The sequence below is a fragment of the Alosa sapidissima genome, chromosome 5, assembly GCF_018492685.1.
Source record: "Alosa sapidissima isolate fAloSap1 chromosome 5, fAloSap1.pri, whole genome shotgun sequence".
NCBI classification, from domain to species: Eukaryota; Metazoa; Chordata; class Actinopteri; order Clupeiformes; family Clupeidae; genus Alosa; species Alosa sapidissima.
The window spans coordinates 19981255-19993823 of record NC_055961.1 but is presented as its reverse complement, the minus strand read 5'-3'; the positions used below and the strand labels follow the sequence as shown (position 1 = coordinate 19993823).

Here is a 12569-nt window from a genome sequence, read left to right as displayed (position 1 = left end):
AATATAGTAATACATTGTTATGTCATACATTTGCTGAATAACTCCCATCCTGAATAACTCCCATCAATAACAAGTTGAAAGCCATATGATAAACAAAGAACACAACTCTGCCATTTAGACAATTGTCTCATTAATTAAGAATGGCCAGTAACGATACACAACAGCATAGTATACAGCCAAGTCAATATAGATCAATTCCACGTCATTAATCTAGTTCGGGTATATTACGTCTGCAAGGTAATCCAAGATTAAGTAACCATTGCTGGTCTCGACCAACTGTCAGGACTTTGCTGCTGCTGTTAACAAAACAGAATATTATACTATTAACAATGTTGTATATTTAGTGGATTTCCAAAACAAAGCAACAGTTACAGTAAATAGGGATAAATATTGTTTTATGCCATTTTCTAAGGTTTCCAGTTTCACTGAACAATACTGTTGGTCTTATTACCCTTGTCTTAGTCTTAGTGGATGACTTGATGAGATGACAGACAGGAAAAGAGAGATTCAACCACAGCCCATCTGTGTAGCCTCTCCACACATTTCTATTATTTTCCACAACTAACTAGACACATCTCTGCATCCTTACATTTGATAAATCTGAATATCACATTTTTAAATCTGAATGACTCCCATACACCCAAAGATGGTGGCATATCTAGTCAAAAAAGCCCTTCAAACTTCTGAACTTCCCTTTAAGAAGCCATGTTAAATGTTTCTCTGAGAAGTGAATGTGATGGCGACTGATGTGAAAAGGCATGCTGCAAGGAACCTTAAGTGATGCTGGTGACCAATCACTGATTAAGTGGATTCCAGTCGACACTAATAACTGGTCCACTGGGTGATATATTTACCCATGTCAATTTTATTGATTAAAAAGTTAATTTATTTTAAAGTAATACTACTAATGAATAACTGTTATATGCAACTGTAAAACATAATTAGTTTATTGTGGCTGATTTACTTGTCAATTACTTTATACACTTTTTCTTTTTAACATTCTCCATCTCCTAAAGCCAATTTAAATTCTTCAGATAGAATTAGTGTGCATTTGAGAGGTGGCACTAGCAACATTATTTGACAACAATAAAAAAGGGTGCTTTTGCAATATCAAAAACAAAAACATTACAAAAACAAAGGTAGCTTCGTGTTGTGGTCCTATTCCCTAAAAGAGTTTATTCTTTAACACTGCATGCTGTCTATCCCTTACTCAAAATCTAGCAGTGATATTGTTTCTGTGGTGGTTTCATCTCCCACCACCAGGTGATTTCCTAGAGGCACAACTGTACAGTGCTTGGCAAGTGTTCATATCAGGAATTGATTTAATAAATTACTCAATGTTTGGAGTTTCTCCACAAAGCTATCCGTGTGCAGTTCTGACAAATATAAGTATCAGTTTCACAGCTTTCACAGCTATCACTAAGGAAAGGTTCACACTATTTCATAGTTCGTTTTCATGATGGTGCCCTAAATAGGAAATTGATGTATTTCATTTTCTGATCATTATTCTGCACTCCTACACTGTTATGCATGCCTGTAATAGTTTAGCAATTAGACAGAAGCAATTGAAAAATGAGCAGAGAAACCTGCAGGGGAGATAAGATCAAGAGATTAAATAAAGCAACATATACCTACAAACCTTTTACCTACAAACACCAGTTTCAAACTGATTTTGATGCCACACTGACTTACAGTAAGAATGGAGCCTCTGACATGATGCATCCTCAGAACACCTCACTACGTTGTTGTCATGGGTACAATAAGAATGGAGCCTTTGACATGATGCACCCCCATAACATCTTACTACGTTGTTGTCATGGGTAGGAGCAAGGCCCTTTTTTTCAGTTTTAGAAAAATTGGGTACCTTAGTGCTAAATGGCCATCGCATAGGTACCCCATGCTTTGTTACTTTAAGAAAATTGATGGTGTACCACAAGCCTTGTCCAACATTGGTTCAATTTAGTTGTGTACCTCATCATGCTGAACAGTTTTGCTTCTCAAATCCTTAAACGTACCGTCAGCGATGGTGGATGCCGTCACGTCTGCTGATATTTGAACCAAACACCAACAAAACAGAGAAGTCAAACTCACCAATCCCCTCCCCAAACTCCCATTCCATTTCCCCAAACTCCCATCACCCCCTTTTGGTTATTGGCTGGAACAGTTTGGCTATGGGGGACAGGCTTGCTCCCCTGTGCTTGTTCCCAGTTCAGGGAGTCAGGGTTGTGAACGAAGACAGGGATTTTGTACACTCTTAAAACAAATCTGTTTTAAAACATTCGTTTTAAGAGTGTACAGAGCACTCACAGAATGGAGAGCTAGCCGATCATGAGGAGATATTTGCTGAATGTGACAAAAACCAAATATCGCTGACGCTACCTTTATATTGGATTCCCACCAATTTGGTTCTTTTAAGAGTTTTCCCTTTTCCCAATCGATGGCTCCTTTCCCTTTTCAATGGAAATGAACCAGACATGAGTAATATCTCCATATGGTTCACAGAACCTCCTAAACCTCAGTACGAGTTCATACAAAATGTGGCATGATTAAAAATGTTCAAAAAGAGTTATTGTGTCCACATCCCACCTTCTGGCAGGTGCAGGACAAAAAAACATACTCCAGTGAAAAAATATATAATGTCCGCAACACTGCTTAAACTCCCATATTTAATGTACAAAAGCAACGTTTTGACCCTGCTGGGTCTTCTTCAGGCAAAATCAAGAAGAAGACCCAGCAGGGTCGAAACGTTGCTTTTGTACATTAAATATGGGAGTTTAAGCAGTGTTGTGGACATTATATATATGATTAAAAATGTTGCCATATGTTGTCAATCAAAGTGCTATGGGGAGTGGCCCTGATGATGATGCAAGAGGAAAACATCTTCATTTAAACTTTGATTACAGTAACGTGCCTATTGCTGAAGATGTCTGATTCAGAAGCATTTTATTGTTATGTGAACATACTGTATTTCACGTTTTGTTTTTTAAGGGGAAGGATTCTCTGGTTCCTCCATTCTGGATTCTATAAATGTTATTTATTGTATAACACTCATGCATTCCAAGTGAGCTTTTGTGCGTTTGTGACAAGAGCTGCAAGATCCAGCACGCTCAACTGTTCATTAACTATGCTCCCAGCAACTGGAATCCAGTGTGGTGCTCCCAGACCACAAAGAAGGCAACAAATGTAGGTTTGCAAGGGCAGGCTCTATGAAAACAGCTTTGGATTGCTGCAGGCCTATTTCTCTTACAACCTTCATGATTGATGTTATATAGGCTATGTGACTCATCTTTATCAGTCATAAGGAGCTATGCACTTCTTGTATAACATTAGTTGTATTGCACACCACTGTATTGGACGCTTTAAACTTTCTGTACTGTAACAGCTTATAATGGCATAATGGCCTTTGCAGAGGTTTGCCAATTAAATTAACCCATGTTGCAGCCCTTTCTATTTTCTTCAAATTTGCACCTTCATTTTCAACCCTCTGCCTTTACCCTTAAACCTATTCATTTTCACGTTCTTTCTGTGTTCAGTTCTCCATTTTGGAAATGCTAAATCTACTAAATGTACCGATGGGCTTCTACAGTGTGTCTAGCCCTTTGAATTCACACATATAGTGCAGAATTCATAATAGCTTGCAGACTTAATAGACCCATTGTTTAATAAATATCAACGTAACAATCATATTGAGCCTGTAAATGTGATTCACGTTGATATTTAAACAATGGTGCCTAAAGGCCATAGGCTTGTTAACGCATATAGTAGCCTACTAGCAAGCTGACTCTGCTAGCTTCCTACCCGGAGAGGTAGTCTAGATGTATATTATTATCATCTGAGCCTGCAGCAGTGTAATCTTGCAGGCCCGTGGTGGGAGCTGCACCCTCAATCCCATGCTAGCTGTAGCCTATGCTTTTCAATGCTGTTGTTGGTGCTGGACGCTATTTTACCTTCAGTATATTGTAAGCGATGGAAAAATGACCAATTATTAATTCACCGGAATCTTTTCATATAAGACAGACAGTGTATTCTGCTCGTAGTAGCATCCTTAAATTATGCTGCTCACTTGCGGATGGCGCTGTTTGGCCTCGCCAGCGTTTAGAACAGCACGAAACGCAATGGGAAAATTCAGCACTCTTTTGTCGATCATTTGACGGCTGAGATTTTTCGCCATGAGAGCGGCAGGGAGAGGCCTGGGTCAGGCTAGTCTAATGTTCGCCCCGCTGTCCCGAAGCATGAGAGAAAACGGATGCAGCATGCCAGTCGAGCGAAGGCAAAACGGCCTCAAAAGGAGAACACACAATCAGAATGTGACATCATTATCTGCTTGGTGTTATAATGAGAAGTGACGGCCGTGAGGATGGCGCTTCTGCGCACATCCGCCGAGAGCCATCAAATGCGGATGGGTTTAACCACGGCTGTTTGCCTAGCGTTACCACCGACAGCTCCGCACATACAGTCACACAGACACACACACACAATCTTTTTTGCAAAAGAACCTGCTGTAGCATAGCGCAGGTTTTTTCTCAGTCATCCATTCATTCCACCCATGTTCTTGGATAAAATGCTGCAGAATAATGTTAGGCCTATATGCACAATGCACATTAACATCATTATAAGACAGCCTTCAAAACAATAACGGTGCTATTTGTGCCTATGCAATATAAGCATCCTTTCAATTTTCATAAAATGATTGCACTTACATGGTCTGAGCTCCTCTCGTTCCCAGGTGGTAATGCAGACCGCGAGGACATTTTCCCTGAGATTCGTGACTATTATTGATGATTATTGTTAATGATATTTACAGAATCGAGCTCCTACGATGAGCTGTCGACATCGGCCTCTCCGCGGCTGCAACCACGACCCAGTCAATCTGCCTGTGAGGCTGCCGGCTGAGCCATGCCCGAGAGAAAGCCTGCGTTCGTCATGGCAGCGGCGAAGGCAGTCAGCGAATATCAAGGATGTCCTCAAGCCTGCTGCATCTTCTCTGACCGAAAAAAAAAGCTGTGGTGTACAAAATGAAAATTCACCGAAGGAAATGAAATACAACCGAACGAGGCCGAGGACAAGCTAGAATAGGATGGTGTTTGGCCAGAAACCAGCGTTTCGGTGGCGATTGACCACCCCCTGCTTCATGTCGCCTAGCAAAACAAATACGCATCCAAAAGCCTCGTCCCTCTTTCACATAACAGCCTGATATAAATTACACGAGTCTATTTCTTCTTTCTTCCACACTCAGTCTTGATTTCGGATGCGACTGACGTGGCTGGCAAAAGAAAAGGCCGGACTGCTCACATGATAGAGAAGCCCATTATTCCGGCAGCGGTCCGTGAGATGCGCCACTGCTCCCTCGGAAACACTGACTGACACATCAACCTCACCACAAACGTAAAGCCAACCAGAGCGGTCGTCCGGAGTCGATAGAGAAATTAAAGGTCTCAGCTAACCAGCACTAAATATTTAGAAAAGAGCGCCGTCGCTCAGATATAAGATATTGAATTGTTGTTTTGCAGTAAAAAAAAAAATATATATATATATTTATAATAAAAAAAAATATTGCAATCCACTGATTGGTGCAGACTACAATATTTGACAAAATTCGACTATACTAAATTTGATACTGTAGGCCTACCCCACCATATTGTAAAATATTCTACAAAAAATATATTGTAAAACCTTATTCTGAAATAAAATATTAGTGGGCCTATGAATGTTAATATAAAAGCCTGTCTGTGACAACTTTTTATATTTGAAGCTATATGTTTTCATAATACATTATAGCCTACATAGGATAGGATAGGATAGGATAGGATAGGATAGGACAGGACAGGACAGGACAGGACAGGACAGGATAGGATAGGATAGGATAGGATAGGACAGGACAGGACAGGGTAGGGTAGGATAGGATAGGATAGGATAGGATAGGACAGGACAGGACAGGACAGGACAGGACAGGACAGGGTAGGGTAGGACAGGACAGGACAGGACAGGACAGGGTAGGATAGGATAGGACAGGACAGGACAGGACAGGACAGGACAGGACAGGATAGGGTAGGGTAGGGTAGGGTAGGATAGGATAGGATAGGGTAGGATAGGATAGGGTAGGATAGGGTAGGATAGGATAGGGTAGGATAGGATAGGGTAGGATAGGGAAAAGAAAGGTCATTGTACCACTTGCATACTCCCACCATGTCACTTTTTACTTGTTTTGTTGAGCACAAAACAAAAATGGAATGCATGAAAGAAAAATCACCATTCCCATTCATTTCAGTGGCTGACAACGTGCTGGTGACCAGGAAGTACACAAATGACCACCAACTTTTTGTTTCCTGAAGCTAATATAACTTCATGGCACCACTAAAAGCTAAATGGCTGACGCCATCTCTAATGCCTAACCCCCTGGTTTGACAGGGACTCTGGGATAAGAAAGGCAGCGCAGATGCTTCAGACTTAGGATACGACTGTCTGCTAAAATAAGTAAATGTCATATAACGTAAACAATCTTAACCTGTGTATCCAAAGTGACTCACATGAGAAACTTGGAGTCTAAGCACTGAGCACAAAGTGCAATGAGAACGGTTAGAGAAGAGCACATAGGCACTAGTCTAGTCACAATGGCCCATGACCCTGCTGGTGTTCAGCAAACTACCAACTGCAAACCATACAGACACACCACAGATGTACTGATGGAGTTCATTGACTGATGTCAGCCACTAGCTCACCCTGAATGGTGTGATCAGGGTGTCCAGTTTCCTGACTCTGACCTCATACTATAAACACATCATCAAGAATCACACCACAACTGACAGCCTTTGACACCAGCTAACAGATAGCGGGCAGCCATTTGACCAGTCATAACTACACCATTGCTTTTGTTTGGACCGGACCTGCCCCCTGGTCCTTTCCTGCACTGAACATATCGGTCCGGAGATGTAGGTTACCTCACTCAACACCACACCCAATCCAGTTAGGGGCCCCAAAGTAACATGTACTGTGAGAGGCAATCCCATACTTCAACCCCCGAGCAGGGCTGGTGGCCTTGTTAGCCAGGAAGCTAAAACCCCATTGGGTGCTAGACTGGCATCTGTGGCTAACAGGTCTGCAGAAGTGAGGTTTTCTCACTGCCTACTTTCCTCCATTAGACAAATTAGGGAGAAGATATAGCACAGAACCATGGGCTCTGTAAAGCCAATCACCAGTCAGCAGACAAATGTAGAAGTCAGCCTAGAGCTGCCTCAAACCCTTAATTTAGAAGTCTATGCTGTAATCTATGGCTTGGTGAGAGAAGAGACACAATTAAAGACCCTTCTAGTTTTGTTTGCCTATGGTCGTACAGTTGTCTGAGAAGAAAGTTCAACATGAAGCATCTTTGTAACTGGAGCAGGGTCCATTCAACATTTACATTAAATGACTTTACATGTGATTCTATTGTTTTGTCAACTGCAATCAATCCTAAAAAAAGATATTGTGAATATAACTGTAGCCTATAAATGCTGAACCACTCAGTGGAACCCCCCTCCCTAATGATTAACATATTACTAGGATTTTCAAAAGCCAGGAACAGTATCACAATTATTGTGAAAATCGATGGTTATTAATATATGTGTTTCACATTTATTATGGCCCTTGAGCTAAAGTGTTTGCTGCTGAAAGGTTGCACTCACCAGCCATTCATTAGTTTATCTACCACCAGGGGACGCTAAAATCTGGAAATCATTTTAAATGGGCGAATTAGATATTTACATTTACATTCTTATCTTTTTATTTCTTACTGGCGATATTGTTTCAGTTCAATGCCTCCCAATTTGCTCACTCACTGAGTTGCTATTTAGGTTAGGTAGGGGTAAAATAACATACACAAAATCTATCCATACTACACTGGTTCACAAATCTGGTGTACCCAGATGAGCATATCCAGACGACCGTAAAATAAAGGCTTAACAATTCAATAATACATTTATACAAACAGAGTAGACGCTGCCATAAAATTACTGTCATCCTCAAAACATTTACTTGAATTACTAGGTCGTTAGCGTGGAATTGCATGCGCTGCAGTACTATGACTACACAGTAGGTGGAGCCGGAGAGCTAAATGAACAGCCATGGGGCTCAGGTGGCCTGAACAACCTTTGCTAATAATTTGGTCAACGGACACCGAGACACGCATGCATTTGCATTAGTGCCTTATGGGCTCCATTGTTCTGTTTTCTCTCAGGACTCCTGATTTTATAAAATACCCTGGCCCTCGCCAAGGACTGTATGCAAAGCTCAAGGGATATTGTAAGGGAAAAGATAAGCCAATACAGAGAAATCAGTCAACTTTAAAGGTAAAGATAATTCTGCTTTTTTATCTATATCTTATTTATTTATTTATTTATTTATTTACAGAGAACGTGATATAATCATGATCCAGTCTGACAGGGAGTGGTCTGGCCTGTTTTTGGCTATTGAGTGCCCTCTACTGGCCAATGAATGAATCGCTATCTATGCAAATATTTATTTCCACTGATATTGAAATTCTTGCTAGAATTTCAAACGTTTGCCCTATAGCAGGATGCCCACAGACACCCATGCAGGTCTATAGACCCAGGGGTCAAAGACCCCTGTCTTTGGGTTTGGTTAGATTAGGTTATTTGTATTTGTTTGCAGAAATAAGCATTTTAAGCATTTTTAGTTCAGCCTGTGTTTTAGCAGAGGACTGATTATTATTTAATGTTCATTTAATTTAATGTTTAATGTTCATTTTAATACAAAAAACTATGGTAGGCTAGGTGGTGGCATGTTGTGCTATGAGTTATCTTTCTTTATAGGCACTCTTTATTAGCACAAAAAACATTTTGTTACCGTCTGTGATTCTGTCATATTGAATGTTTGTGTGGACTGTGTTTTGCTTCTTTCACTCTCACCCGCTCTGGAAACCGCATCATCTCCAAATACTTTTGAACTATTCAAATAGCATCTTACACTGACAGGGCTCTGATAGGGCTATATGGTCATGGCACATTGCCATACTGGGTGGCAAAGACACACAGGAGGTAAAGCCAAAGGAATTCTACGCAGATAAAACTTCCTGTTTTTAACCGTCACACTTTATCTACAGGTAACCTGGCAACCTGGTTTGAATGAACTTAAAAGTGTGTTTAATAAAAATAGTATTACAAGACACTTTATGTTATTTCTTATAGATAGTGTATACAACTCTGAGTCCTGACTTTTCTTGTGGTAATGCCTCCCCCACCATAAGTTTTAAAAAAAGAATCCATTCTCTTTCTTGTGTTTTTCCTCTGAATGAAATACCTGTGTTGGTTTGGTTAGTTGTCGGTTGTTCTGAGCTTGTTCTGTTTCCACGGTAGCACCCCATTCAGAGGACCTCTCCACAGCTGGACCAGTGACGTGGTCACGCAACTCTAGTCGAGTTGGCCAGTCTCACTTTAGCAAACAAGGGTCTGGGGGAGCAGGAAGAGACGTGCATGTGGGAAATGAACAACCTATAAAGTGTGTGTGTGCGTGCTTGCTTAAGTCATTGTGAGTATTTCAGTGTGAGAATGAGTAAAAGTCTGTGTGTGTCTCTCTGTGGTGTGTGTGTGTGTGTGTGTGTGTGTGTGTGTGTGTGTGTGTCTGTCTGTCTGTGTGTCTGTGTATGTGTGTAGTAGTCTGTCTGATGTGATTGATTGAATAAACAACAACAAATATTTAATAGCATCTAAAGTGTTGAAAAGTTTTTTTTTATATTAAAGTGTTACATCAACTGTATGCTTTGGATACAAAATAATAATATGGCACTTTAGATTCCACTACCTCTCCCATTGACTGTTCTTAGATTCCACTACCTCTCCCATCGACTGTTAATCTACTTCAAAATCATTTGAGTGATTCTTAGCAAATGAAACATAATAAGGTTACACAGGCGAACAGATGGGCGGATAACTTTACTTTGGTACGACACAAGCAGAGGTGTGGAGCCAGGTCTGAAATGGGATTAGGCTGACAGTTATGGTGTAAGTGGATTGATGTGTATGACTTTTATGAGGTGTTAGTGTGTAAGTGGGTATGTGTGTGTGTTCAGGGAATGGGGCTGCAGCAGTGCTAGTTAATTGGTTGAAACTGCTAGTCTGAGTGGTAGTGTTTTGTTGTGGATGCTCATACACTTACTTACATAAGCTCTCTCTTCTCACACACACACACACACACACACACACACACACACACACACACACACACACACACACACACACACACACACACACACACACACACACCCCTCTATTCTGGCATACTGGCATACAGCATCCACAACAAAAGCCGTTTGTTTATGCCTGATTTAAGGCCTGTGAATCTGACCCCATTAACCCACAACCAAAATGCATTATTGGGCCCTCATTTCCTGTTTCAGTCACACACATTAGCTAGTTTAACAAACAAACACCCATTTATCTTAAATTAATACATTCACAGGGACCAAAGAAAAATACATAGACAAAAAAATGTGCTATCTTGAGAGTTCTATCAAAGCTTTTAAAACGAGGCTTAAAATTAATCTTCCACCTTCCAATATTCATAATTAAAACAATCACAATATGACAGTATATGCATACATATAAGATAAACAATAAAAATTAAATATAGAGAGACTGTAACACTAGCTGGGGTAGAGTCAGGATTCACAGCGACTAGCAGACTAAACTACCTTGCACTACTGTCAGCGGAGTCCTTGACACTAAACACACGCCACTTACAAACAACCTCGGGGCACAGACTCAGACAAATGGGTCACACACGGACACACAGACACACACACACACACACACCCAAAGCAAACTCAGTGAAAAAGTCACTAAAAAACAGAGAGAAACATGACCAGTGTTGTCCTCCACTAAAACAAATCTTGCTCTAGCTGTTTTAGGAGTATAAACATTTGCCATAATTACTGGGGTAAGAGTAGGGTCTTATGAGAATAATTGTACATTTCCAGGAAAGGAAATTCAGCAATTCAGTACCTAACTGTACCCTTGTGGAACATACATGACATGTACATACAGAATGTACACACTGTGGGTTCTCGGAAATGAATGTGAGTGAATGAGAGTTTGCTAGATAAGTAGTAATTAAAGTCACTGCCATAAAAACCTTAACCATTGAATGCTTATCTGCTATAGCCAATTCCATTTTTCATTTAGCATACTTTTCCCCCCAAAACATTTTAAACACTGAGAGGTTGATACTTCAGACATTTATGTGAAGTCCGCACTTAAACTCTAAACTCAATGTCTGGAACACTAGACCCAGTGGAATACATGTATTCCAGATTACGTATTTAAAATACAAAATTAGTATTTAAATGCAGTTACAATTTAAGTGGGTGGTATTCAGATTACACAGATAAATTTAAGGGATTACATTTTTAATCATTATATGGTTATGGCAATGGTTATGATTATGGTTATGGTTACGCTTTTGTCCAAAGCGACATACAAATACAAAACAATATACTACTTAAAATGTAACAGTGAACAAATTAAGATGTTGGTCAGACTATAATAAGGAGAATAGCAATAATAAACCATGTCAATTCAATCAATAGCCTATATAAAATAAACAATGAAAAAAGGGAAAATAGCAATAATAAACAAAAATGTACATTTAATCAATAATATAATAACAATAACAATAGCATGGTAAGACTACATTATGGAGAATATCAATAATAAACAACAATGTCAAATTAATCAACAGCCTAATGAAAATAAAACAATACTATACAAACCATAACACATAAGAAGTGCTTAATAAACTAAGTGCATGTTGAACAGATATGTCTTTAGATCCCTCTTAAAAGACCCAAAACTATCACAGGAATGGAGAGCACTGGGCAACTCATTCCACCAACATGGCACCAATGAGGAAAAAAGTCTTGAATTTGACCTAGTGTTTATGACTAGTCGACACAACAGCTCTTCAGAAGACCGCAGTGGGCAGTTGGGGGTGTACATCTTGATCATTGAATTAAATTAACAAGGAGCAGATCCAGTCAGTGTTCTATTGGCCAAAGTGAGAGATTTAACTTTAATTCTGGCTACTATAGGGAGCCAATGGAGAGTAACTAGGAGAGGAGATACATGTGTCCTCTTTGGCTGATTGAAGACCAGGCGTGCTGCAGCATTCTGAATTAGCTGTAACAGTCTTACTACACAGTCACATAGGCCATGCTTTATCAAACTCAAATTCAAACATTTTTAACCACACCTTGTAGTTGGCTCCTTTCTCTTTCCCTCTCTGTTTATATTGATAGCCTAAATGAAAAACCTCTCAGGGAATGTAGTTTGTTGTAGTCCAATAGGGCCTATATCCAGCCAACATGTTTTAGGTCAGTATAGGTTCTCGTTTCTTGACAGTGTTCCACAAGTAACTCCCCTTGTGCTGTTGAAAATCTTTGGGAAAAACCCTGTAGGCTACATTGTTTGGTATTTGGATGTGCAGATTCTCTGTGTAGATTCTGTAATAAATATCCAAAAAGGCCTGTGTACTTCTGAGCAGCAGAAGCCATTGTGGAATAGACACTGAGCATGTAGTGT

General features: G+C 40.0%; 1 protein-coding gene across 4 annotated transcripts in view; it reads right to left on the bottom strand.

Moving 5' to 3' along the window:
- The window catches only part of mark4a (MAP/microtubule affinity-regulating kinase 4a), a 47693-nt gene extending 42295 nt beyond the window's left edge, over positions 1-5398 (bottom strand). For 3 of the 4 annotated variants that reach the window (XM_042091555.1, XM_042091554.1, XM_042091552.1), the window contains exon 1: positions 4701-5398. In XM_042091555.1, coding sequence (XP_041947489.1) covers positions 4701-4751 — 51 coding nt within the window. In that variant the 5' untranslated portion in view covers positions 4752-5398. The remainder of the gene's footprint in view (positions 1-4700) is intronic. The other variant, XM_042091553.1, reaches the window with a different exon arrangement.
- Positions 5399-12569: the final 7171 nt, after the last annotated feature.